The 27,926-nt window shown below is 38.9% G+C and overlaps 2 protein-coding genes across 4 annotated transcripts; one reads left to right on the forward strand and one right to left on the reverse strand.

Moving 5' to 3' along the window:
- The first annotated feature begins 8,603 nt into the window (after window positions 1-8,603).
- Window positions 8,604-19,354, forward strand: LOC121790597 (2-oxoglutarate dehydrogenase, mitochondrial-like). 3 transcript variants are annotated; one of them, XM_042188784.1, is made up of 9 exons: window positions 8,604-8,898; window positions 9,020-10,673; window positions 10,872-11,098; window positions 11,182-11,514; window positions 16,850-17,096; window positions 17,751-17,879; window positions 17,958-18,173; window positions 18,333-18,456; window positions 18,817-19,354. In XM_042188784.1, the coding sequence occupies exons 2-9, from the start codon at window positions 9,123-9,125 to the stop codon at window positions 19,044-19,046; spliced, it is 3,057 nt and encodes a 1,018-aa protein (XP_042044718.1). In that variant the 5' UTR covers window positions 8,604-8,898; window positions 9,020-9,122; the 3' UTR covers window positions 19,047-19,354. The 3 variants fall into 3 exon arrangements, with proteins under 3 accessions (XP_042044718.1, XP_042044717.1, XP_042044721.1); XM_042188783.1 differs by having other exon boundaries at window positions 8,604-10,673; XM_042188787.1 differs by having other exon boundaries at window positions 8,604-10,673; window positions 18,840-19,059.
- Window positions 19,355-20,180: 826 nt separating this feature from the next.
- On the reverse strand, window positions 20,181-26,198 carry LOC121790613 (LRR receptor-like serine/threonine-protein kinase FLS2). Its single transcript, XM_042188797.1, has 3 exons — window positions 25,521-26,198; window positions 20,902-22,905; window positions 20,181-20,652 (listed from the first exon to the last, which is right to left on the reverse strand). Exons 1-3 carry the CDS (start codon window positions 26,122-26,124, stop codon window positions 20,294-20,296), a joined length of 2,967 nt encoding a protein of 988 aa, XP_042044731.1. The 5' UTR covers window positions 26,125-26,198; the 3' UTR covers window positions 20,181-20,293.
- Window positions 26,199-27,926: the final 1,728 nt, after the last annotated feature.

The raw sequence follows: 27,926 nt of genomic DNA on the forward strand, positions 1-27,926 counted from the left end.
CTTTTTCTTTGACAAACCAAGGGTTGGGTTACTTATGTGCTACTTTTGGAATATCAAAGGGAAATGAAAGTGTGAAAGGGGTATTAGCAATTGTAAATACGAGCTTATTGAAGTAGAAAAGCAAAAGAAAAAAAGAGAGAAAGAATAGTGATGATACCATGCAAAGCATGGAGAAAAAAAAAGAAAAAAAAGAGAAAAGAAAAGAAAAATGAAAGTGAAAAATAGTGAATAATTGACATTTGTTGAAAACAGTGTCTTGAAGGTTGAAAAAGAGGTGGAGAACAAAAGTGGAATGTTGATAGATGGGAAGAGTCTAGGCAAGCCTCGCTAATATTGGGGAAGAAAGTTGGTGAAGTTGAACAAGTTAGGTCTTGGGAATTAAAGTCACTTTAGCTAAAAATTACCTCACCTATACAAAGAGCCTACATTACAACCTATAGAGAAGACCTTTCGGACCTTAGATCTTTAATCACACCGTAGTAGATGAGAGTGTAGATTTTGAGCAAGCCTATGATAAACTATGCATGCCTTGATGATTTGAGAGTGATGTCATGAGCTTATACACTTTGAGAGTGAGTGAAATTTTCAAATGCACATTGCATTTTCTCCCCGTGAGGGCAAATTGGCAAGGTTGATTACATGATAGTAGCTTGAAGCAATACTTTATAATGTTATACTAGTCTACGAGGCCATTGATACTTGTTGACTACTTTATTTCTACTGAGGCAATGATGACACTCCAACATCCTTACATGAGTTTGTTTTCTTATTTTCTTCTTCTGTTAGGGACAAACAAGTGTTTAAGTTTGGGAGAGTTGACAAACTCATAGTTTATGATTGTTTTAGAGGTAATTAACCCATGTTTTTGTTGAATTAATGTGTTTAATATATTTTTTCACCCATTTATTATCAATTAGATGAAATAATGAGTTTGTTGGAGTTTTGAAGTAAAAACAAGTTAAAACGGGAAAAACGGAGCAAACGAGGCTGATTCCAGAGAAGAAACCCGGTCGGGTGTTTTGCAGCAAGCATCGGGCTCCAGAGAGAAGACCTAACCGGGTGTTTCTCCATTTACAGATCACCCGGCCGGGTGTTTTGACTAATCACTCATTTAACCCTGATTTTCACTACAGATATAAAATGGGACTTCACACATTTGACCATAACTCCCACACGACGATTCTAAGGAAGAGAGCAAGGTTTTGAAGAGGATTTGACCTCTTATGAGCTTCCCCTCTCAAGAGATTGAAGGAGAAGACTCCCCACCATCATTTCTACCATATGGAGTTCTAGATTTTATTTTCTATCCATGTCTACTTTCATTTGCTTTGTTTTCCTTTTTGTTTTACCTTTGACTATGAGTAGCTAGATTTTCCTTAGGGATATGGTGATGTTTGTATGGAATCCATGGGTTGATCCTTGATTTATGCTATCTATCTCTTGTGTTGGTTTTTGTTGGTTATTGAGCTCTTATTATCCAATTGCCTAGCTAACAATTTGATATATCCTGTTCTGATTAATGACATTGAGAGATGCATGATTAGAATGGTTAGGTAATCAACAACTACGTGTGTTACATATAGTCGAGAGATGCATGAGTGATGAGCACTAATGCAGGTGTGCAGGTGTCGTGTGAAGCAAGGGTGTATCCTACTGATCAGGATAGAAACCCCAGCTAAGTCTGAACCTGGCTATCAAAGAAATTCCTCAACCCACTTCTACTGATTAGTATAATGGAGGTAAGGGTCGAATCCCACAGAGATGATGCGTTTGGGTAATTGTAGTGATATTCTGGAAGGGTTTGATTAGCTACCACGCTTGGGTTGAGATTCTACCTAGACAGACATTAAAGGAGTGTACTCTACTGACTGGGTGGTGTGAAAGTGAACGACATGTGGCTGTGTACGTGACAGTGGGAGACAAGGTGTTTCAGGGACATGTGGAAAGTAGATGGTTACTATAAAAGGCTAAACGGAATATCAGAGAATAAGAGGCAGTTAGGTGGCTACTCTGTCAGACCTGTAGGGTACCAACATAAAAAGCAAAGGACAAAAACAAAAAGTAACAAAAAGCAAAGTGGTCCCAAACTTGGATGTGGATGTTATTTTCTTCAACAAGAATACATAAATCAAACAAACTCAGATTCCATGAATAACATTTTTCAGATTAACAACTTTACAATCCAGATCCACAAATTAACTCACTAAAACTCGTAGAATCAAACGAACGAAATCAAGAACTACTCATATTGAATGACATGCAAGGTGGCAGAACTTACGTAAACTCAAATTTCACATTTAAACACTTCGGGAATTAGATCTAAACAACAAATTTAACTACAAACTCAGATCGAACAACTCCAAATGAAATCATGCCTTCAACACTTAGAAACAACTGCAACAACTAGATCTAAGCTACCTAGGTAGAATGAAACAGATTCAATAGAAAGAGATGCATAAAAACAACTTCATTGCATAAAACGTTTGGATCTGAACGCAACACTTCAAAAGATTACAAGTACTGAAAATGCAACAGATCCAACGAAAGGAAAACAAGTAAAGGTTAACTAAGAAAGCGAATAAAGATTGTTTTGCCACTCCGGGCTATGAAACTGCTACGACTACGAAATGCACTGGCTGGAACGATGGAAGGCGAATCTCCGGCGGACTTCTGAAAACTTCAGGTGATCATGGTTGCGGCGATGAATGAGAAGATGTAGGACAATGCTGAAGAAAACTGATCTACCGAGAGAAAATATTCTAACTAAGAGTGGAGTGTCGATTTTTTTTAATCCCCATTTTTTCTCTCTAAGTGTCTTCCTTTTATAGGGAGGCATGCCCTTGATTTTTAGGGTAGACTATCTTCGTGTAATGACTCTTTTGCCCTTGTTTGTGGTTGATCCTTCCCAGCAATCCTTTTTCTCCATCTCGAGCCTTTTCTGGCATGCATCCTGATCAGTATTGCACCCTTCTGGCGCTCTTTTCACCTGGGTTATCCGACCCTTCCTTCTGACACACTTTAGCAACTATTTTGCAGATATAATCCAATTATGCACGTATACTGACCAGTAACCAAGGCCTAGAATGAGACTTATCAAACTGCTCACACTTACCACAGGCTTGTCCTCAAGCGTGAAGAACAAACAAAAAGAAATAAGTCGAATTCTAGCCTGGTTACACCCCTGACCGACTCTATCCTAAACTAGACTCTAAACTATGACGCAAAGAAAAACACATTCACGACGGAGAAACACATATAAACAGACACACAAGCACTTAAACACATTGAACGGGCTACATTTTCAACCATCCCTCCCCTTGGGATCAGGTGAAATCCGGCCTTAGACAGCCTTGAACTTCTGCCGCCTCCCTTTTCCTTCCCAGTCAGTATATCTGCTCGTCAAGATCACCCAAACTCTCGGCCAAACACCAGATTCGCTTAGTCACTCATTCCTCACCGGGGATGTTAGGACTGTCTTCTCTCAAAATGTTGAACCACGGATGCTTCGGACTCAGATCTCACGTGCAGCTCCTGAAGGGCTTTAAGGCTTGTAATGGGGCTATTGGTTTGTAGTGTTTGGGGTGGATGTTCGTAAGGCTCTAAGGTTCAAAAACTACTACTTTATTTCGATGTGGGGGAACTGTGTGCATTTGGGCTATTGGTTGTTGCTTATTTTTGGCTGTACGTTTCCTGATATTGGACTCCAACTGGTCAGTAGCTTCTTTGTAGCTTCGCCACTCTTATTCTTTCTTCCATCTTTTCGTGGTCAAGTGTGTTCGACCATTTTCTTCATCATTTTTTTATTGTGGCTTCGCCACCCTTATTCCTTCTTTTTTTGGGACCCTGAATTTCTCCTAGTCAATTTTCTCCTTTCCTTTTGATTTCTGTCTCCAGTTGGAATTTCTTGTATGTCCTCCTGGCCAGTCGCCTTCTTGCCTTATGCCTCGCACACACACAGTCCCAGTGGCTAGTGACTTATATCTGGGTATAGATTTGGCTAGAAAGAAAGGTTCTAAGGGATGAGGTTTTTTTTCGGATGGGGGTTTCCTACTGCCTTCAGGACTTGCTACATGCGGTCACCTTACCCTAGGCATCTTGTGGCAACCACTCTTTTCTTTACTAATTGGTGGAAAGTGGTTCCACTTAGGCTTATAACTCACCATTTAAGAGGGCTTTTGTATCTGGCTCTAAGGATAGGTTTTTCTCTCATACTTGCATCATCTATACTGACTAGGAGATACTAAGGGGGGTGGTTTCCATTGTCCAGCATGCCTTATCTCCCTCAATTCCCTCACCGTCAGTTCGAGGTAGTTGAGTTTTAAGCCCATTCAATACATATATACAAACCTAGACCTAGACAAACACTGATACATACAAAAACACAGACCAAACATATATACATGTCATACTGGCCATTGTATCCCCCCTCCCACTTCACAAGTGTCTGCCCTCGGGTACGGCTGTGAAGTGGAAAATTTGAATGGCTAGTATGGGCGACATACAGACACAAAAATAAACAAGGACAAAACAAACTTAGGCTAAAACTTCTCACACTTAGTCTATGCAATAAACTAAGTGGGAGAGTTGAAAACCTAAACAGAATTAAACAAACACAAACACATATATACACAAAGTCCTCACACTTAGGCTATGCAATAGGCTAAGTGCGAGTTAACATGCATACAACAAGAAAATAAACACATACTCATGCGCTAAAGTAGCAAACCCTGTATTTCTCACACTTAGACTATTGAATAGGCTAGGTGTTGTGAATGGGGTTTGCACTCACATACTACACAAAATTACTCTACCTAAAACAACAGAACAACAAATAAAACTAAAACTGAAAAAGATAAAGAAACACTAACTGGCCAGTGTTCCTTCTGCTCCTCCGCGGGGCAGGGCTGGGTGTAGGTGGTTCTTCTTGTTCCTCTTCCTCGGTATCGGACTGACTCTCCTCAGATTCTGCCGGTTCATTGACACCTTCCTCTTCTGGCTCTTCTGCTTCCTTCTCGGTTACCTGTGGTTCATCATTCCGGCTTCCATGGCCGCTTGTTCCAGTTCCCTTAACTGTCTTCCCTATTGCTAACTCCTTCAGAATTTTGTTCATCATTTTGGTCAGACGTGCCAATTCCGCTCTGGCTTGCCGGTTTTCCTCCGCTAACTCTGTCACTACTTTTTCCAAAGCTAACTCTCAATCCCTCTCATAACCATCCCTTCTCTCGAATGCGAATGCGAATGCGAATGCGAATCGATCACGAGTTGTTGGCCAATTCATATCTCGATTGCAATGAATAAACAAAGTAATCCAAATGTTAGCTAGACACTTGGATTGTAAAAGCACAATTGAACCAACAAAATAATACAGTACATAGAGGTAGGCAAACATCAAAACATAGAATTAATTCATCAACCCATTGTAATTAAACACTCGGATTAATTATGCAGCGCAAAGAATAAAATAGAAAAATGGTAGAGTCAAGATCAAAATCTTGCTCTGATACTATAAAAGAAACTAAGTGTAAACATAATAAAAAGTAAGATGATAGATAGCTCAATGTAGAAACTTTTCATTAATTGTTTGATGACAATATTTACATAATCTACTGCTCTTATATAGCTCAAAGAAGGATCCAGAGTAATGCCAACACAATACTAAAAGTATCTGTAACAAACTATATCCACATTAATTAAAATTATTCCTAACCAAAAATTTATGCATTCCTGATTCCTCCTGGCCATGATACCAATGCGTAGCGAAAGACTTGCATAAACAAATAAATCAAAAAAATGAAACTATTTGACTGATTATGAGATTAATTGATTCATATGTTAAATGCATAATTGCATGTTAGATTACCATCCATAAGGAATTAAACCTAATTCATGAATTCTCGTGGTTTAGAATTTATCGAAATGATTCTCAAAACAATCGACGATTGCTTGCTACGTCTCCACGTGAAGTTCTTCATACTCAACCACTAATCTTGTAATCTGTCTCTCAAACTCGGGTTATGATGGATTGCGAGTAAAGTTTATCAAAACCAAAAGGACTCAATCAAAATCAAGATATAATTTCGTTTAGAAATTAGGAAGAATTTAAAAATTCCCAAGCAAGGATTTTTTAAAATTGTGAAGCTCTAGCGACTCTATCTTCTGCCTAATCCCCGTCAGTAATAATGGATCAGATTAGTGATTCATGGAGGTTGGACTTGGACAAGCCTATTTAATCTTTTACGGTACTAATTAAATTGATTAATTCAAGACCACAAAATATTTTTTCAACAACTACAGTAAAAATAATATTGACTGCCCGTTTGATCCCAAATTATGTGTAATCCAAGCTTTCCTCTTTAATTTATTACTTTTCCCGTGTTTAAGATAGAAATATCAACTAATGAATTTAAGTCTGCTATTTGAACTTAATTAACTAATATATTTTTCTAAGAGTGGTCTAGTTCAAAAATATTACCCCCGTACAATAAAAAAAAACACTCTTTCCATTAGGATCATCCCATAAAAATAGTTCACTTCTATTTTGGTAATTTCTTTCGGTCTAAGAGGTGAGCCATATTCTCCACTAACATACTCCACCAACTTTTTCTTTCTATCTCCTCCTACTTTACTAATTATGCATTAAAACTCATGTCGTTCCATATATCTCTATATTTATAGGACGCAGGGAGTATTTATTATTCATGGAACAAATTTCAACCGGCCGGGTTTCTGAATCATAATACTTTTTTCCGAACACCTCTTGAAGATATTATCAAATTGTTCTCTCTTGCACACGGTTCATTTCAATAACAATACTAGCACCGCTAAGACATTAATTATCATTGTTCATATATTAGGATACTCGGGTAATGAAGCCCACACCTTTTGATATATCAAGGCAGTGAAAGAATCAATATTGTATGCTCAATGTTACATAAAAAATGATTAAGATATACTCTCTCCATATCTGTCATTAATAGTCTCATTTTAACTTAGTATGAGTTTTAAGAAAATATCTCAGTTTGCCATTTCTCCATGATTTAAAGTATCATTTAATTTTTTCCATTTCAGGTAAATGGACCACACCATTAAACTAAATCATTACACTGACATTCTATTATAAAACCAATATATAAAAATGAGATTCACATTCCACTAACTCATTTCGCCATTTCCCTTCACAAAGTTAAATAATTTCTTAAAACTCATATTTAGTCAAAATGAGACTATAAATGGCGGACGGAGGGATTACATCCTAATTCATGCAAGCTAAATAGACAATAAGATACAAGATCGACTTAGGAAGACATGCAAGTGAGAATTTAAGTTGCTTCTCTCTAGGTATAACCCTCTGCCATTATCTAGCCTTTTAAGATCGATGTTGTTGGGGTACAAACCCATCCCACATCGGATGAGTGAGGGAAGTTGGAAGGTGTATATAATTCCTGTCCAACCCCAATTAGTTTGAGGCCTTTTGGGAGTGACCCAAAAACAAATCCGTGCGGGCTTGACCTAAAGCGGACAATATCAAACTAATGTTGCAGTCGACGATCCTAACAAGTGGTATCAGAGCCCAGGTGGCTATGGGTTGTGCCTGGATGAGCCCCGGTTAGGGTCGGGCCCTGAAGGACTCGGGTTAGAGTCGGGCCCAGGATGACCCCAGGGGCCAGGGCTGGAACAACCCATGTTCGTGTCGACTGCGTTCCCGATGTGGTCTCGGTTTGAGGGGAGGTTTGTTGGGGTACAAACCCATCCCACATCGGATGAGTGAGGGAAGTTGGAAGGTGTATATAATTCCTGTCCAACCCCAATTAGTTTGAGGCCTTTTGGGAGTGACCCAAAAATAAATCCGTGCGGGCTTGACCTAAAGCGGACAATATCAAACTAATGTTGCAGTCGACGATCCTAACAGATGTTTACACTTATAGATCCACTAGTTCCCAATGGCTAAAATAGTACTCCATCTGTCTCATAATAGATGTCACACTTTCCTTTTTAGTTTATCCCATGAAAGCTGATACTTTCTTCTTCTAGAAAAAGTTATTTCTCACATGAATATAAATATGTTATTTTATCTCTTTACTTAAACTAAAAACAACATTTCCTAAAAATCTCGTGTCATAACCCAAGTATGTCATCTATTATGGGACAGAGGGAGTAGTATATAGGTAGTATCGCAAGTCTTGTAAACTTTTGTGCCTATCTTAGATTTTCATAATCTGTCATCTTTTCAAGAGTGATACTCGAACTAGCCTATGTGTCCTTGTAATTACAGAAATTAGGTTCAAGTTGATCTAATACCGAGTCTGAAGATGAACCTGCGAACGCTATTCACAACTAGTTTACATAAAAAACATTACATAATACACTTAAATATTATTTGGAATACATAAAGAAAATAAAGAAAATCTAGGTAGAAATGTATAGTGAAATATTTACTTCTTCCGTTCTCTTTATGTCTCATACTATTTTTTTTATTTGGATGATCCTTATTAAATAACTTAATTTAATTTTACTATTTTTGATAAGTAGATATCATATCTATTAACTCTCTCTAAAAAGACTATTTTAACTATTCTATTAAATTATTTTTGATAAGTAGATCTCATATCTATTAACTCTCTCTAAAAGACTATTTTAACTATTCTATTAATTTTTTTTATTCACTTTTTCTTACAGAATCAAATTATTTCTTAAAAGTCATGACTGTTAAATATGAGACAATCGATTCAGATGAGTATTATTTGACGTGAATTTATTTCCAAATGATGCGAATTTAAGTGGGCGAGCTTAATTTGTTTATTGAATTTTTTGTTTGTTTGTTTCTTTCTTGTAATTTTAGTTTGTTTTCTCAATTTTTTGTGCTGGATTGACTGCTCCGTGGAATTAGTTCATAATTCGGTATGGTACTGAATTTGTTATGCTGGTAGAATCTCTCTAGGCTAATTATTTAGGGAAATTGTGTTTTTTTTGGGCTTATAAGATGTTTCAATGCGTTTATCAATGTTCATTTGTTGATTAGGTTTTGATGGTGATGGACTGAGAGCTCATACTGGTTAATCTTCTTGGAGAAGGGCTGAATTTTGATACTGAGTGGTGGATTTGATTGGATATTGTGCATAACAATGGCCTGGTTTAGAGTGGGGTCTAGTGTTGCAAAGCATGCTATTCAGAGAACTCTAGCACATAGTTGTTCGTATGCAACTCGGACAAGGACTCTATCTTCCAGAAACAGATATTTGCATTCTACAGTTTTTAGGTCAAAGGCGCAATCTGCACCTGTTCCTCGTCCAGTTCCACTGTCCAGGTTGACTGACAGCTTCTTGGATGGGACGAGCAGTGTGTATCTGGAAGAGCTCCAGAGGGCTTGGGAGCAGGACCCTAGTAGTGTTGATGAATCGTGGGACAATTTTTTCAGGAACTTCGTTGGGCAGGCTGCTACTTCACCTGGGATTTCAGGGCAAACCATTCAAGAGAGTATGCGGCTGTTGTTGCTCGTGAGAGCTTACCAGGTTTACGGTCACACGAAAGCCAAGTTGGATCCATTAGGTTTGGAAGAGAGGCCTGTTACTGACGACCTTGATCCAGCACTTTATGGATTTTCAGAAACTGACCTTGATAGAGAGTTCTTCATTGGGGTATGGAGAATGGCTGGGTTCTTGTCTGAGAACCGCCCGGTGCAAACCCTGAGGGCGATATTGAAAAGACTTGAGCAGGCTTATTGTGGAAACATAGGCTACGAGTACATGCACATTGCTGATCGAGAAAAATGTAACTGGCTGCGGGACAAGATTGAGACTCCAACACCAACTCAGTATAGTAGCCAGCGGCGTGAGGTGATCCTTGACCGGCTTATTTGGAGTACCCAATTTGAGAACTTTTTAGCTGCCAAGTGGACTGCAGCCAAGAGGTTCGGGCTTGAAGGTTGTGAGACGTTGATTCCTGGCATGAAGGAAATGTTTGATAGGTCGGCAGATCTTGGAGTGGAGAGCATAGTAATTGGAATGTCACATAGAGGAAGATTGAATGTTCTGGGCAATGTTGTGCGGAAACCCCTCCGAGAGATCTTTAGTGAGTTTAGTGGTGGTACGAAACCTGTGGATGAGGTTGGCCTATACACTGGAACTGGTGATGTTAAATATCATTTGGGAACTTCTTATGACCGTCCAACAAGGGGAGGCAAGAGAATCCACTTGTCACTGGTTGCAAATCCTAGTCACTTGGAAGCTGTAGATCCCGTTGTGGTTGGAAAAACTAGAGCCAAACAGTATTACTCTAATGATGTTGATCGAACAAAAAACATGGGCATTTTGATACACGGTGATGGTAGTTTTGCCGGACAGGGTGTTGTCTATGAAACTTTGCATCTTAGTGCTCTTCCAAACTACACTACTGGTGGTACCATTCATATTGTCGTGAACAATCAAGTGGCATTCACTACTGACCCAAGAGCAGGAAGATCTTCTCAGTACTGTACAGATGTTGCAAAAGCTCTCAGTGCTCCAATTTTCCATGTCAACGGTGATGATGTGGAAGCAGTTGTCCATGCCTGTGAACTTGCAGCAGAGTGGCGTCAAACTTTCCATACAGATGTTGTTGTTGACATCGTGTGCTATCGTCGATTCGGCCACAATGAAATTGATGAACCATCATTTACTCAACCAAAGATGTATAAGGTCCATTTTGTCAATCCTCTTTTTCAACTTTCGTGTGAAATCAAGCACTTCTTCTTTTACTGTTTCTTCTCAATTTACTTGAATCTTAGTTATCGTTCCTTGTAGTTACTCTGAAGCTTTATTATCTTTCCAGTATTCAGTTTTACCATCCATTTATTGTAGAAGCTTCTAAAATATTGTACTTTAATTGTTTTATAGATCATCCGGAATCATCCTTCCGCACTTCAGATTTACCAAAATAAACTTTTAGAATCGGGTCAGGCTACAAAAGAGGACATTGATAGAATTAACATCAAAGTCCTTTCAATTCTCAACGAAGAATTTATGGCCAGTAAAGAGTACGTGCCTCAGAAAAGGGACTGGCTTTCAGCGTACTGGGGTGGTTTCAAGTCTCCGGAACAGCTCTCTCGCATTCGTAATACTGGGTAGACTTTTGGCTAATAGATCCTCTGATGACATTGTTTATTGCCTCTTGCAATTTAGGTTGCTAAAATTATTTTATTTGCAGAGTAAAACCTGAGATTTTGAAAAATGTTGGCAAGGCTGTCACAACTCTTCCAGAAACTTTTAAACCTCACCGAGCAGTGAAGAGGATCTTTGAAGATCGTGCAAAGATGATTGAAACAGATGAGGGCATTGACTGGGCAATGGGAGAAGCACTTGCTTTTGCAACCTTGTTGGTTGAGGGAAATCATGTCAGGTTAAGTGGGCAGGATGTGGAGCGAGGTACTTTCAGCCATAGGCATTCTGTTTTACATGATCAAGAAACTGGGGGAAAATACTGCCCCTTAGATCATGTAATGATAAACCAAAATGAAGAGACGTTCACTGTGAGCAACAGGTATTTTATGTTCCTATTTATGATGCAAACACACATGCTATCGAGATACTTTTTCCATGTTCACTGACTCACTCTGGTTGGAATTTTAGTGTTTCAAGTGAGCTATATATGTGCGAAAGCAGTTAAAAACCACAGCTTTCTAACAGATTGTTTGATTAGGTTTTTTCTTTAGTAAATTTCTGATATTGAAGACGGAATCAATGTCAGCTGAACTATAAAAATTGAATGTGATATTTATTTTTCCATGGAGTTTACTGGGATGAAATACTTGTTTGTTAGAAACTTTTTATTTTTTTTATACACTAGTTAAAAAGTTCTTACATACAAAGAAAGAGAGTGCGCATATGTGATTCGTGTGCCTTCTGTGAACTCTTGTAATTTTGAATGTTTAGAAAGCCAAAAAAACCATATGTTCTTTGCTTTTTTATTTGTTACTATTAGGTTGGTCCTTTTCCTTTAGGGCTTTTTTATTTGTTACTGTAATAATGGAGTGCTCATTTCAGTTGGAAGAAGAAGAGAAGAAGAAGGAAGCTCGGCTTTGAGCTCGGCTTTGAGTTCGGCTTTGAGCCGAGAAGACAGTTGGTCTTGAGCCGAGAAGCAAAGGAGTTCGGTTTGTGTACCGAGAAAGGAGTTCGGTTTGTGAACCGAGAAGGGAGCTCGGTTGTGAGCCGAAGAGAGTGCTCGGTTGTGAGCCGAAAAGAAAGTTCGGTCTTGAGTCAAGAATAGAGTTCGTCTTGAACCGAAAAAGAAGAAGCAACAGTTCGGTCCTGAACCGAGAAGGAAGTTCGGCCTAGAGAAACTAGCCGTTGGTGCAGCAGTTAGTTAGCCGAGATGTAGCAGTTATTCTTCTTGCTTTCTTGATTCTTCTTGTAGTTAGTTAGTAGCAGTTGCTACTTGATTGTAGAGCTTTAAATAGCTCAAAACCATGTACGTAGTTAGTAGTGAAAAAATCAATAAAGAGTTTTTCAAGTTTTCTCTCCAAGATTACCATCTTCGATACTCTAAGTGTGAGTGTGTGTTCTTCTGCGTTGTGAGTTATCATACAACTGTGAGTGTGTGTGTGATTCACCTGAGTGTGTGAAAGTCTTGTGCGTATTGAATCCCAACAAGTGGCGCCGTCTGTGGGAAGGGGATATTGAAGCTGATTTGCAGAGGATCAAACGGTTTCAGAAATGGCAGCAAGGCTTGATGCAGAAAAGTTCACAGGCAAGAATGATTATAGCCTGTGGAAGATGAAGATGAAGGCGGTCTTGATTCAACAAGGCTTGGCCGCAGTTCTTGCAAATACAGAAGAGAAAGGAAAGGCTCCAATGCTTGATGATAAAGCTCAGGCAAAGATGGAGGAGATGCAGCTCAAGGCACATTCTGCAGTGATTCTGTGCCTTGGAGATAAGGTCTTGAGGGAAGTTCAAGAAGCCAAGACTGCGGTGGAGATCTTGAACAGGTTAGATGAAGTTTACCTGGCAAAATCTTTGGCTAACCGGCTGTATCTCAAGAAGAGGCTCTATGCCTATAGTTTTTCTGGTGAAAAATCTATCATAGAGCAGTTGGAGGAGTTCAATAAGATCATTGATGATCTGGGCTCTGTGGATGTTAAAATTTCAGATGAAGACAAGGCCATTCTTACATTGAATGCCTTGCCTAGCTCGTATGACCAGTTGAGTGATGCAATTATCTATGGCAGAGATAAGCCTATCACCTATGCAGAAGTCTACTCGGCCTTGATGGCTAAGGAACTCCAGAAGACTACCAGCAGAAGCTCTGCAAGCTCCAATGTTCAAGCTGCAGAGGCCTTGAATGTGAAGAAGTTCAAAAAGCAGAACTTCAAGAAAAAGTTTGAGGGCTCTAAACCCTCAAGTTCTGATGCTCAGAAGGAAACCAGAGCATGTTTTTGGTGCAAGAAACCAGGGCACTTGAAGAAGGACTGCCATGCCTGGAAGAGAAAACTAGCCTCTGAGGGCCACAACACTTCTGATTGTGTAGAGAGTACTGATCCCCCTGCTCAACTCATGAATGTAAGTGATAATGGGATCAGTCACAGGTGGATAATGGACTCAGGGTGCAGCTTCCATATGTGCCCCAACAAATCTTGGTTTCATGAACTTCAGGAAGCATCAGGGACTGTAGTTCTTGGAAATAACCATGTGTGTCAGATCAAAGGGATAGGGAAAGTGAAGCTAAGTTTGCAAGATGGCTCTATAAAGATCCTAACTGGGGTGAGGTATATTCCGGAAGTGAAAAGAAATCTCATCTCATTGGGAATGCTGGAGGAGAAAGGGTTCACCATATTGATGAGTCAGGGAAAGATGCTTGTGAAATCTGGGAATGCAGTGATGATGGAGGCTGACAGAGAGCACATTCTCTATTATCTGAAGGCTAAGGCCGTTGATGGAGAAAGCAATGCAGTGTCAGATGATTCCATAATGCTATGGCACAAGAGATTGGGCCATCCAGCAGAAGGAAGCTTGAAAGAACTCATCAAGAAGGGCCTGATCTCTGGAGATTTCAACAAGATGGACCCCTGTGAGCAGTGTATACTTGGAAAAGCAAAGAAGGCACCCTATCCTACAGGTATTCACTCTTCTACAGCCCCATTAGACTACATACACAGTGATCTCTGGGGCCCTTCACCTGTAAGCTCAATTGGTGGTGGGAAATACTACCTTGCTATTATTGATGACTACACTAGGAAACTGTGGGTGTATATACTGAAAGAAAAATCAGAGACATTCACAAAATTCAAGATATGGTGTAAAGAGGTGGAGCTAGAGAAGGGAAGGAGTGTTAAATGCCTAAGAACTGACAATGGCTTGGAATTCTTGTCCACTGAGTTTGATCTGTTTTGCAAGGAGAAGGGTATGAAGAGGCACCGCACTGTTCCTGGTAACCCCCAGCAAAATGGTGTTGTGGAGAGGATGAATAGGACTATCCTAGAGAGAGTAAGGTGCTTGTTACTCAGTTCTGGTCTGAGCAACAGATTTTGGGGAGAGGCTGTGAATACAGCAGCCTATCTCATCAATAAGTGTCCATCTACTGCCCTTAAGTCTGAGACTCCTGATTACATGTGGTATGGAGCCCATAGTGACTACTCAAAATACAAGGTGTTTGGGTGTGCAGCCTATGCTCATGCTAGGCAAAGTAAGCTTGAGGCTAGGGCTCTAAAATGCATATTGCTGGGGTATCAGAGGGGTGTTAAGGGGTATAGGCTCTGGTGCATTGAGCCTGGTAGGCAGAAGGTGGTGGTGAGTAGGGATGTTGTGTTCTTGGAGGATCAGATGCCATACTTAAAAAGGAAGCTGGACTCCAATGAAGTTGAGAGTGATTTCCTCAAGGTGGAGCCAGTGGGACTTTGCCAAGGAGCAGGTGGAGCCTCTGACTCAGAAAGTGAGTCTGAACCAGAGGATGATGGTGCTCTAGCTCGAGGCAGAAAAATTGATGAGCCTACAGCAGATTCTGCCAGAGAGTACCAGATAGCAAGAGATAGAGGCAGAAGAAATACAAGACCACCTGAAAGGTTTTCTGATGTGGTCTACTATGCACTTTGTGCTGCTGAGGGCATTGATATTGCAGATCCTCTCACATATAAAGAAGCCATGAAGAGTAAAGACAGAGAAAGGTGGATTGAAGCCATGAATGAGGAAATGGAATCTTTACTCAAGAACAAAACATGGATTTTGGTGGATAAATCCAGACTGACTACAGATGGAAAAGAAAGGAGGCTGATCAGTTGTAAGTGGTTGTTTAAGAAAAAGATTGAGACCACTGATAAAGATAGAATCAGATTCAAGGCAAGGCTGGTGGCTAGGGGCTTCACACAGCAAGAAGGAATTGATTTCAATGAAGTATTTGCTCCAGTTGTTAAGCACACTTCGATTAGGATCTTGTTGGCAGTTGTGAACCAGCTAGACTGGGAGCTACAACAGCTTGATGTGAAGACAGCCTTCCTCAATGGGGATCTAGAGGAGACTATCTTTATGGAACAGCCAGAGGGCTATGTGAAGACTGGAGAAGAAGGCAAGGTGTGCCTGCTACAGAAAAGTCTTTATGGACTTAAGCAAAGTCCTAGACAGTGGAATAAGAAGTTTGATGCACAGATGAAGAAGATTGGCTTCTCCAAGTCAGAATATGATGATTGTATTTACATCAAGAAGGCAGGCAGGACTCCCATTGCCTACCTATTACTCTATGTGGATGATATGCTACTTGCAGGCCCTTCTATGACAGAAATCCAGAAAGTTAAACAAGATCTGAAATCGAGCTTTGAAATGAAGGATCTAGGAGAGTCAAGGAAGATCCTAGGCATACATATTCAGAGAGATAGAGGCTGCAAGAAGCTGTGGATGCTGCAAACTGATTATATTGACAAAGTTATGCAGAGATTCAGAATGGAGAATGCTAAACCTGCCTCAACACCCTTGTCCCAGAGTTTCAGATTATCAAAGGAGCAAGCATATAGACATAAAGTTGCACTTTATTAGAGATGAGATTGAAAGGGGAAGGGTGAAGGTGGTTAAGATTAACACCTTGCACAATCCGGCAGATATGCTAACTAAATCTCTAAGTAGAGACAAGTTTGATCATTGCAAGAAGTTGATCAATGTTTGTGCGAGAACTGAGATGAGCCCTCAGGTGGAGAATTGTAATAATGGAGTGCTCATTTCAGTTGGAAGAAGAAGAGAAGAAGAAGGAAGCTCGGCTTTGAGCTCGGCTTTGAGTTCGGCTTTGAGCCGAGAAGACAGTTGGTCTTGAGCCGAGAAGCAAAGGAGTTCGGTTTGTGTACCGAGAAAGGAGTTCGGTTTGTGAACCGAGAAGGGAGCTCGGTTGTGAGCCGAAGAGAGTGCTCGGTTGTGAGCCGAAAAGAAAGTTCGGTCTTGAGTCAAGAATAGAGTTCGTCTTGAACCGAAAAAGAAGAAGCAACAGTTCGGTCCTGAACCGAGAAGGAAGTTCGGCCTAGAGAAACTAGCCGTTGGTGCAGCAGTTAGTTAGCCGAGATGTAGCAGTTATTCTTCTTGCTTTCTTGATTCTTCTTGTAGTTAGTTAGTAGCAGTTGCTACTTGATTGTAGAGCTTTAAATAGCTCAAAACCATGTACGTAGTTAGTAGTGAAAAAATCAATAAAGAGTTTTTCAAGTTTTCTCTCCAAGATTACCATCTTCGATACTCTAAGTGTGAGTGTGTGTTCTTCTGCGTTGTGAGTTATCATACAACTGTGAGTGTGTGTGTGATTCACCTGAGTGTGTGAAAGTCTTGTGCGTATTGAATCCCAACAGTTACTATTAGGTTGGTCCTTTTTTATTTGTTACTAATATTTACTATTGTTTCTTGCCCATTTCCAGCTCTCTTTCCGAGTTTGGAGTTTTAGGTTTCGAACTAGGTTATTCCATGGAAAATCCTAATTCGTTGGTTCTCTGGGAAGCCCAATTTGGTGACTTTTCCAACGGGGCTCAGGTGATATTTGACCAATTTATTAGCAGTGGGGAGGCAAAATGGTTGCGTCAAACTGGATTAGTTGTCCTACTACCTCATGGATATGATGGTCAAGGTCCTGAACACTCAAGTGCTCGTTTGGAGCGTTTACTTCAGGTATCTCTTTTTGATTCTTCTACTCTGTTTATAACTTATTACTGTGTTACTTGTCTTCACTGGCTGAATGATGTTTGTTAAGATATTCTAAAATTCCATTGAGAAAGACTAATAAAGATAGCTTAGAACAGAGGGTTTCCACTCCATTCTAAATGTGCATTTCCTATTTTAAAAAGAGGATCAATAATGGTCCCCATTTACCCCCGTGGTGACTCAAACTCTGGCCTCTTGGGCGGAGGAGAAGCGCTTCACCAACTAGGTTGCGCTTCATCGTCTTCCATTGACTATTTTCCTGGGAAAAAATCAGAACAAATTATGTTTTCTAGCCACTGAAAGAGTGCAGCATTTTAGAGTTATCTTCTTGGCTTCCAGAATTAGAACCTTTTCCTGCGCTCAGTTGTGGCTTTCTCGTCTTTTCCAGAAGAGCTTATAAGCTTCTGACATCGTATTTTAAGAGCTAATAAGATCCATTGTCAACTCATACACTATTTTGAAGGGCTTATTGTTTGCCAAACACTCTCTTAGCCCCCCCTTTCTTAAATTACACAGCGTCTTTGAGAACATTGTATCTGGTCAGTCACATATAGTTTCGAAGTCTATGTGTGTGGTTGTTTCATTCTTGAACTGAATAGGTGACTTTATCCTAAAATACAGATGAGTGATGAACATCCCTATGTTATCCCTGAGATGGACCCTACCCTTAGGAAACAGATTCAGGAATGCAATTGGCAGGTGGTTAATGTTACTACTCCTGCAAATTATTTCCACGTTTTGCGTCGCCAGGTAAGTGATTTTAACTCACTAAATCCCTAAGACTGAGCAGCTGTATTTAGTTTCTCACGTTTTGCGTATTGGTTCCAGATTCATAGGGAATTCCGTAAACCCCTCATTGTGATGTCCCCAAAGAATTTACTTCGTCACAAGGAATGCAAATCAAATTTGTCTGAGTTTGATGATGTTCAAGGACACCCAGGTTTTGACAAGCAAGGAACAAGATTTAAACGTCTCATAAAGGACCAAAATGATCACTCAGATCTTGAAGAGGGTATTAGACGTTTGGTTCTTTGCTCTGGCAAGGTATGAGATATTCTTCTTTCTGAATCTCTCGCCCCACCAAAAAGGAGAAATTTAAAATAAATAATAAAGGAGTAAGCATGTTGTCAAAGTCAATGCTCGAGAGTCAATTATTATATTGATCATGATTTTACAACTATAATCTACTGTTCGTATTTGCAGATTTATTATGAGCTTGATGAAGAGAGGAAAAAAGTGAACGGAAAAGATGTCGCCATTTGTAGGGTTGAGCAGCTTTGCCCCTTCCCGTACGATCTTATCCAGCGTGAGCTGAAAAGATACCCAAGTACGTCTTATACAATATATGTTGTTAAATTGAATAATTGCACATAAATTATTGCCTTTCTATTCTAATAGTAGAAGACTAATTGGCATCTTAAGCCCTCTTATTTAATATTGATAAGGGATTAAGGGTTAATCATGTTGTGTCCCAAACTTCTGCTAGTATTTTTCAAGAAATGTCCCAACTTGTATTTTTTTCTTCTAACCCCAACTTGTCGAAAAGTTTAATTTATGTATTGCTTGATATGTTCGAAATGGAATGAGTCAACCCACTGGATTCTCGGTGGATTATAACTTATCGAGGTAGATTTTGATTTTTGGTTAATCATGTTGTGTCCGTTTCTTTGGTTCGTGATTGTTTCAGATGCTGAAGTTGTGTGGTGCCAGGAAGAGCCCATGAACATGGGAGCATACAGCCACATCTTGCCACGGCTTGGAACTGCGATGAAAGCTCTCAATAGAGGTACCGTGGAGGACGTCAAGTACGCTGGCCGAGGTCCGTCTGCAGCTACTGCTACCGGCTTTTACCAAGTTCACGTCAAGGAGCAGACCGAACTTGTCCAGAAAGCCTTGCAGCCTCATCCAATTACTTAGGTACAGTAACTGTTTCTTGATCGAGCCAGCGAATGCTTTCGCCATTTCTTCCCTTCCGCGAAACTGTGCAACAGTCATGATTTAGGCTGTTTCTGTATTTGTGAATAAAATTTGTCGCTGAACACATTGAGGCAATGCCTGAAGTGTTACATTTTGGAATTGTGGACACTTTGGTGATGCTATGATTCCTTTCAGTCTCATGATATTCTTTTTTTTCTTTTTGAAGTTTTTTTAATCTTGTTTTTCGTTCTTACAAAACTAAACTGTTGTCAAATTTGTTCACGTGCAACAAAGATTGGTTTGTGCAATGACTGGTGGTCTGAAGATAATGCTACAATTTCTTTCAGAAAATCAATTTCATATTATAGAAATAATTTCATCTACGTCCTCTAGTTTGGGTTGGGACACCAACAATAAGGACACTTCTTGAAGGGCTAGTGGTATATTTAGAAATACAAATTAGCATCCTTAATTGCATTAAAAAATGTCTTTAACGTTTCTTTTTGTTGCAGTGCTTCGAAAAAGAATGATATGCTACGTACCTTGTGAGCTCCTTATGTAAACATCACTCTTGTTTGACGCATGTTTAACGTTGTTCGTTTTGATTTATATATTTAGTTTGATTTTAATACATTAACATTCATAAAAATCAAAGCTCGATTGACTCGTTTTCTCTATAATTTCAAATAAATTAATAAAATAACAAACCAAGCCTTGATTTTTATGATTTTTGTGAAATTAAAATTTCTAATAAAATGTATTAGGATCAAACTAAATATATAGATCAAAACGAACAACGTTAAATGTACATCAAACGAGAGTGATGCTCGTATAAAGTAGATAGCATATCATTCCTCGTGCTTCCAAATACTAAAAATGGATACAAATTTTTGACTGCTACTTAGTATCGGCAATAGGTCTGAAAAAGTATCTAAAAATATCAAATTTAGATATTTGTACCCTGTCGAAGTAAGGAACCATGGCATATACGTTTGGAATAGATTCCATTTTGAGAGAGTTGAAAATGCACTATCTCCTTGTAAGGTTCTATACATCTGCCCTTTCTCAACGCATTTCTTTAGACAAAGACTCCGTTTTTTCCTCTTTTCGGATGGTAACTCAGAACATGGAGTGTGAATCAAACCCATGTTTGAATTGAGATACTGATGCAAGTTATTCCCTTCTGAATCAGATAGATTTGAAGCCAAATCAATCAAAATATATCTACAAAATATGCTGAATGATACTTATATGCTAACATCCGACGTAGAGGTGATATGAAGCTTGATCTTTTCCAAAGCTGCTAACACATTCTTCATATTCATCCTATCCTTAGGAGATTGAACTGTGCAAGCCATGGCCAAGGCCAAAATCGACGAAACGCACCGCATTTTTTCAGTAAAATGATCATCTTCCTCTCTCAGTAAGGCTGAATCCACAACCTGATTAACAGAATCAGGAAGCATAGCATCTATCCAACTCCTCAAGCTTAATTCTCCACCAAACATGTCGTCGGTCGGCTTCTTTCTTGTGAATGTTTCCATTAATAGAATACCATAGCTATATACATCACATGCACTAGAGACCACTCCTTCGTTCCCATATTCTGAAAAAAAAAACAATTACGAATGGAGATGGGTGAGTTGTATCATTTTGCACAAGTTGAGAAGTTTGAAAAATAAAGTGTTTCTTAGTTTCTCACATCACCAATCTCCTAAATCATTTGCCATATTTTCCACCAATTGTCCTCTCATATATTTCCTCCAAACTAAATTACTCCTCAAACATATTTCTCATATTCCAACAAGTTAATCATGCCAATTACTAGTAACTAGTAGTAAGAAAGTTGAGTTACCTGGTGCCATATAACCTAAGGTAGCCATAGTTTGTGTGTGCACAACACTGTTTTCCTCTCCCAACAACTTAGTAATCCCAAAATCAGTGATATGCCCCACCATATCCTTATCCAACAACACATTGCTCGGCTTCAAATCACAATGAATCACAGGCTTCACATAACCATGGTGCAGATACTCCAAAGCCGATGCAATGTCGATCATCACGTCGATCCTCTGCACAACATCCAGGAACAAGCCATCGCCATACAACCAATCCTCGAGGCTCCCATTCTGCATATACTCGAGAAGCAAAGCTTTGAAATCATGATTGGAGCAAGCACTGATCACTTTCGTCAGATTCCGGTGCCTCAACTTGCTCAACATATAGCACTCCCTTTCGAAGCTTCTAGAAGCGTATTCGCGTCCAAGATTAAACACTTTGACCGCGAAGTGGTTCCCATTGTCGAAGTTCGCCAGGTAGACCGAGGCGAAGCTCCCACTCCCGAGTAGCTTTTCGTTGCTGAAGTCGTTAGTAGCTTGTTTTAGCTCTTGGTATGAAAACCTCTCCATCTCTTTGATGTCGTGCGAGCTAGGTTGTTCCGTTGCTCGTCTTCTACGCCTCCTCGTTGTCCATGTTAGGATTGAGAAGAATGTGATGAGCAATGCCACAACTGTGACAGATACAATCGCAACAACTATGACTCTTCTTTTGCTCTTCTTCTTCTCCTTTTTCTTACATCGTTCCACGTATGGCGAGTGATCACGAGCACTGCATAAGCCGTCGTTGGACGCGAAGAGGGAGTAGGTGAAATTACTAAAAGGCCCTCCACTAGGGATCTCACCACTTAGTTTGTTGAAAGAGACATTGAAATAGGTTAGGAATTGGAGGGTTTCTAATGAATTAGGTATCTCCCCCGAGAGAGCGTTGTCCGATAAGTCCAACGAGACCAGGCTTATCATTTTGCCAAGGGACTGCGGTATGGACCCTTGGAGCTCGTTGCTCGCGAGAGAAAACATCATCAAGTTGTTCATACTGCCATATGCATCGGGTATGGTGCCAGTGAACGCGTTTCTTGATAGGTTTATGTAAGTTGCAACCTTCAGATCTTCAGTTTGTTCAGACAGGTTGCCAGTCAGAGAATTTGAAGACAGGTCAAGCTCCAGGAGGTCTTTGAGGCTCCAAATGCTCCGTGGCACAGTCGAGTTCAAATTATTCGAATTCAAATGAAGCAGTCTAAGAGAAGTGACCTTTCCTATGCAATTTGGGATAGGACCTGAAATTAGGGTTTGCCCTAATTTCAAATGGCTCAACTCTGGCATGTGACATAGATTATCCGGCAACGGTCCTTCTAGCTTGTTCCGGCTAAGCGACAACCCTTGCAGACTTAGCATACCACGGACCGTGGTTGGAACAAATCCAGACAAGTCATTATCTGAGAGGTCTAAATTGTTTAAATCGGTGAGGTTTCCTATATGATCCGGGATTTCCCCTACGAGCATACAACCCGATATATAAAGCCTAAGCAGTGTAGTGGAGAAATTGCCTATAGAAGGAGGCAGGCGACCGCGAAGAGGGTTGTACGACACGATTAGGTCTCGAAGCATGGGGCAATTTGCTAAGGAAGTTAGGAAGGTGAGGTCTTGATCAGGTGCATTATTTGTTAGTTGGTTGCCATATAAGTGGAGACAATCTAGGAGCTTGAGGCTTCCCAAGGAGTGTGGTATGGGGCCGGAGAGCTTGTTTCGTTGAAGGGTTATTTGAATGAGTTTGGTAGAGTTGGAGATGGAGTCTGGTATTCTACCACTGAGGTTGTTCATGTAGAGAGAAAGGTATTCAAGATTGGGCAAGTTTTGGCCCATGGTGGATGGGAGAGATCCAGAGAGATTGTTCATGATCATGGAGATTATTCTTAGTGTAGAAATGTTGAACATTCCAACTGGTATAGGGCCACTCAAAGTGTTGTTGCTTAAACCAATCTCTTGTAGATTCTCAAGATTGCTTATTTCTCCAGGGATTGAACCTGCCAAATAACATCAAGGAATGGATAGATTGGTGTAAGAGAAATTGAGATTAAGTCCCATTAACTTTTTTCCATTAAAAAAATAAGTCAATTAATTAGGGAGAAAAATATGAAAGTATGTTAAATAGTTTTACTAAAAGAAAAGGGAAAAATCACTTGCTAATTGATTATTTAACGGGTACCTAACCCTCACAATTTCCCACGAGTTTTGTGATCAATTGGAGAAAAATCAAATTTGTGCGAAATTCATAATTCTTTATGACCAAATTGAAAAATATCAAATTTCAATTCAAAATTAATGATTTTATGGACTATGAACCCCTAATTTCTTACAAGTTTCCGAATATGATTTGAATTTTTGGAAATATGATTTAGATATAATGATTCAATTAACTTAAATTCTTTGTTCCGACAGTATAACATTTCAAAGTTAATGTCAATATTGCATAAATAAAATATTTCCTCAATCTATCATTAAATGTCTCATTTTTCATTTCACTTTTACTATATTTAGCAAATGAACCTCACATTCCACTAACACATTTCACTAACATTTTATTCTAAAAAATATAGAGTAAAAGTCAATTTTGGTCCTAAACATATGATCAAAATACAAATTTGGTCCAAAACATTCATTATTTGAAAAATAGGTCCAAAACATTCATTATTTAAAAAATAGGTTCATAACAAATGAAATCTTTGTCAGAGTGGTCCTTTTTTACGGTTCCGTCAAAAAACTAACGGTTATGTCATTGTGCAATTAGCGTTGACCATTATTTTTTGACAGAACCATAAAAAAAGGACTACTTTGGCGACATTTTCATTTGTTATGGACCCATTTTTCAAAAAGTGGATGTTTTGGACCAAATTCGTATTTTGGTCATACATATGTTTAAAACCAAAGTTGACCTTTACTTATAAATATATAAAAGTATGACTCACATGCCACAAACTTTTTTCTACCATTTTTTTTGCAGTTAAATAATTTTTCAAACCTGAGCCAATAAAAAATAGAAACACTTTTATTTATGGACGGAGGAAGTATATTATCATAGCCGATAAAAAATAGAAACACTTTTATTTATGGACGGAGGGAAGGGAATATATTATCATACATAAGTAAATCGACAAAAAATCTAAAACTAAATAGCACACCACTAATTCGTAAATGGCGGCAGTCAATTTGGTAATCAAGTTATGCAAACTTACTTCTTGTCGCAAATCAATTAAGTCAACAAATTAAGAAGAAAAATCATAAATCACTAAAGTCTACAACACCAACCTAATGTTGGACAAATTCTTAAATTTGTTCAACCGGCCGAAATAGTTGACACTAAATTAATTTCATCTGGCTCCACCTGAGTTAAACAGGTATTCTACTTTGGATATTTTTCTATTAAATTTTTTATCAAAGATATTTTAGTGACACTCAAACTAAACATACAAGGTGTGTATTTCTATTCTATATTTAGTAGGTTGATCCTGATCCTGATCCTGGGCAAACAATAATCTTAACTGGATGTGGTCTTTATGCGTCCTAACAACATTCTATTACAACAACAAAAAAACCGTTAAAAACATACTTAATGCAATTAAGAATGCTTTTGTATTTCTAAATTTATCACTAGCACTTCAAAAAAACATTCTTATTATTAGTGTCTCAATTAAATTTATAGGACGTAAATGGCAACATCCTAAAAAACAAAAGATGAAGTTAATTTGTCCTTAATTTAAGAACGATTTCTTTTGCATTTTAAATTATTGTTACTTTTTAAAATTTTCTATTGCAGGTAATTTAGTCTCGATTTTGGCATTCTTATAATACACTCCCTCCATCCGCCAATAGGAGTTCCATTTTTCCATTTTAGTTCGTCCGCAAATAAGAGTCACAGTCCTTTTTTACTATAAAATTATAATAAGGTCTCATATTCCACTACTCGTTTCAATCACATTTTATTTAAAACTAATATAACATGTGAGACTCATATTCCAGTAACGTTTTCCATCCACTTTTTTCATATTTCTTAAAACCTGTGGCACCAAGACATGAGACTCCTAATGGCAACGGATGGAGTAAGTTTTTTGTAGCATTAGGACATTCGCACCTCCGAATAATTCTATTAATTGATCACTCTTACATTGTTCTCTATTTAGGGGTCCTATGGTTGCCCATTATTAATTGTGATTAAAGGTCATAACTAATTTAATTTCTTTTCCGGTTGCGTTTTGTTCAAAAGCTCGGCTTGCAATGTACCTCTGCTTCCATAATGCCAAAATTAGATTATATTTTATGATTAACTAGTTGACTTTTATCCCTTTTGACTAATATTATAATCTTATATAAATCCTATAGTGGTTTTTCTCATACTGAATCTCACTGTTTATATTCTCTAGTGAATCGAACGCCATGTTAATAGGTGGAACACATATTGAGCTCTTAGCAAGTACATAAATCATGTACTAGTATCTAATTGTGAAAAAAAAAACTTCCTGGTTTTCCAATAAAAACTTATGAATGCAACTTTAGTGTATGCACACAAAACTTTGCTGATTTACACAATAATAAAATTGAATAAAGTTATCCAAGAGAGTGTTAATGATATAGTAGTACTAACCTTGAAGCATGTTGCTACCAAGATAGAGATATTCAAGCATCCTTAACCCTCCAATCCCACTTGGTATAGCTCCACTAAACCTGTTGACTCCTCCATAAAACTCCTTGAGATTACTAAGATTCCCAATTTGTTGAGGAATATTCCCTCTCAGCAAATTAGATGCTATGATCAAACTCTGGAGGCTGGAGATGTTGAACAAGGAAACAGGAATGAGTCCACTAAAACTGTTGTTGTACAAGTTGAGGGCTCTCAATCTAGGCAGATTAGACCAATCCTCAGGCAAATTGCCATAGAAGTTGTTGTTTCTCAAATCGAGAGAAACGAGAGAAGAGAGATTCCCGAGCATGGAAGGGAGAGTTGTCGTCAGTCCCATAGTGGACATGTTGAGTGCGGTGACCCTGTCTGGGGATGAGGCACAAGTAACTCCGATCCACGTGCAAATGGAGGCCGTCTCGGACCAATTTTGGGCTAATATGTGGTCAGTGTTTCCCTTAAATATGTGTCTCTTTAGGGCAACAAGAGTTGATTGCTCGGACGGGATGGCAAGCAAGCTCGACCAAGACATGAGTAGAGGTGCAAGGAAAAGCCATGAAGGTATTGCCATTTTTTTAATGTATGATGGAGAAGACTAGTTGAGATAATATGAGAGGTGCAATGAAAAGCCATGAAGGTATTGCCATTTTTTTAATGAATGATGGAGAAGACTAGTTGAGATGATATGAAATGTTTAATGTTATAATTTTAGTCAACATTTGTGAGAGAGTTTTGTCGTGGAGTAATAATGTTCAATATAGAATGTTCTAATTCTGACTTATAATTGAATTTTGGTGTAACTATAGTTGATTGGTGCAAGCTGGCCGGCCTTTCCTAAGACTTTTTGCACTACTTTAATACTCCTTCGGTCCCTAAAAATTTATCACTATTTATATTTTCACACGTTCCTAAAAATTTAGCACCTTTCATTTTTATCATTTCTGGTAATCAAATATTCCATTAAATCATTCTCACTCACATTTTATTATAAAATTAATACCTCTCCGTCCTACCTTAAGAGTCTAAGAGCATCCACAATGGCGGATGTCCCAGCGGACGTCGGACCGGCGTGCCGGACGTCCGCACGGGACGTCCACCATTAGGCAGCATGCATACGGATATGGACGTCCCAATTTTTTATTGTTTTTTTGTGGATGTCCGTCAGGATGTCATTGGGGATGTCCGTCATTGTTTAGTGGGGTGTCCTTATGACGTGGTAGTCCAGTGGGATGTCCTTATGACGTGGTAGGAGGTGTTTTTGGAAAGTCCGTCGGGATGTCTGCCGGGACATCCGTCCCATTGTGGATGCCCAAAGTTGAGTTAGGTGGAAGTTTTAAGAAAGTGTGTACTATATGAATATGATAGTAGACTTTGGGGACCCACTAATTGGCCATTTTTTATTCAAATTTTATCTTCTTATAATGAAATGCCAATTCTACCCTAAATCAAACTTTTATTTACATTTACTCCCCAAAAACTGCCGATTCATGTGGTTATTTTTTTTCCTTTTTTGTTATTCTCTATCGCAAAATGAAACAACAGTACCATTCCTAATAATTTAACTTTTTTTTAATATTTACTCCCAAAATTGCCGAATTCATGTGATTTCAATTTTTTTTTTCCGGAATTTTGCCATTTACATATAAACGCTAAATAAAATGCACAACCTGAAATTGGAAATCAAAGGTCACTAAGATTAAAAAAAAATGAGGGAATACATTTGGCTAATTTCCTTCTTAAAAATTTAAGAGGGAAACTGAAATTTTGAACGTCTATCCAAATTCAATATCTAAACACTATAAATACATTTACTTCACCCAACTACCACTACCATAAGAAAATCCAAAAATCCCACTGCATTTTCTTCAAGAAAAATTCCCTCTGAAAATTTTCATCATTGGGAATGGAGGAGGAGGAGCAACATGAAGAAAAGAGAGTCAACAAGTTCTTGAGAAGCAACATCAAGAACAATATTGTGCAGCACCTGCTCAAGAATAGTGATGTTGGTGTTCTTCACAAACGGACAGTGGGTAGGGCGACAGAGACATTTGGAGTGCATAGGAAGACCATCTACAAGCTATGGAAGGAAGTCTCACAGATGATGAAGAATGGGGAACCTGCAATCATGGTAGGCAAGGTTACAAGGTATAAATGAGCAGATAAAATCAGTGTCAATGAGGAAAAGATAAAATCTCTATTTCTCCTAGAGAGAGATATTCCTACTGGAAGATGGCACCAAAGGTTGGAGTAAGCAAAACCATCCTTTGCAGGCGGGTGAAGGAAAAACAACTCAATGTACATACAAGTGCAGTGAAGTCATATCTCACTGATCAAAACAAGTTGGCAAGGTTGAGATGGTGCCTCAGTCAGCTC

Source organism: Salvia splendens, chromosome 2 (genome assembly GCF_004379255.2).
Source record: "Salvia splendens isolate huo1 chromosome 2, SspV2, whole genome shotgun sequence".
NCBI lineage: Eukaryota > Viridiplantae > Streptophyta > Magnoliopsida > Lamiales > Lamiaceae > Salvia > Salvia splendens.

What these genes read in the sequence shown, in the direction of transcription:
- LOC121790597 (XM_042188783.1), top strand. Translation starts at nt 9,123, where the DNA reads ATGGCCTGGTTTAGAGTGGGGTCTAGTGTTGCAAAGCATGCTATTCAG. An exon ending in TCTCGCATTCGTAATACTGG is followed by an intron (nt 11,099 to 11,181) that starts GTAGACTTTTGG and finishes TTTTATTTGCAG; the next exon opens with AGTAAAACCTGAGATTTTGA. An exon ending in GTTTGGAGCGTTTACTTCAG is followed by an intron (nt 17,097 to 17,750) that starts GTATCTCTTTTT and finishes CCTAAAATACAG; the next exon opens with ATGAGTGATGAACATCCCTA.
- LOC121790613 (XM_042188797.1), bottom strand. Translation starts at nt 26,124, where the DNA reads ATGGCAATACCTTCATGGCTTTTCCTTGCACCTCTACTCATGTCTTGG. An exon ending in TGGTAGCAACATGCTTCAAG is followed by an intron (nt 22,906 to 25,520) that starts GTTAGTACTACT and finishes GTTATTTGGCAG; the next exon opens with GTTCAATCCCTGGAGAAATA. An exon ending in CTTAGGTTATATGGCACCAG is followed by an intron (nt 20,653 to 20,901) that starts GTAACTCAACTT and finishes TTTTTTTTTCAG; the next exon opens with AATATGGGAACGAAGGAGTG.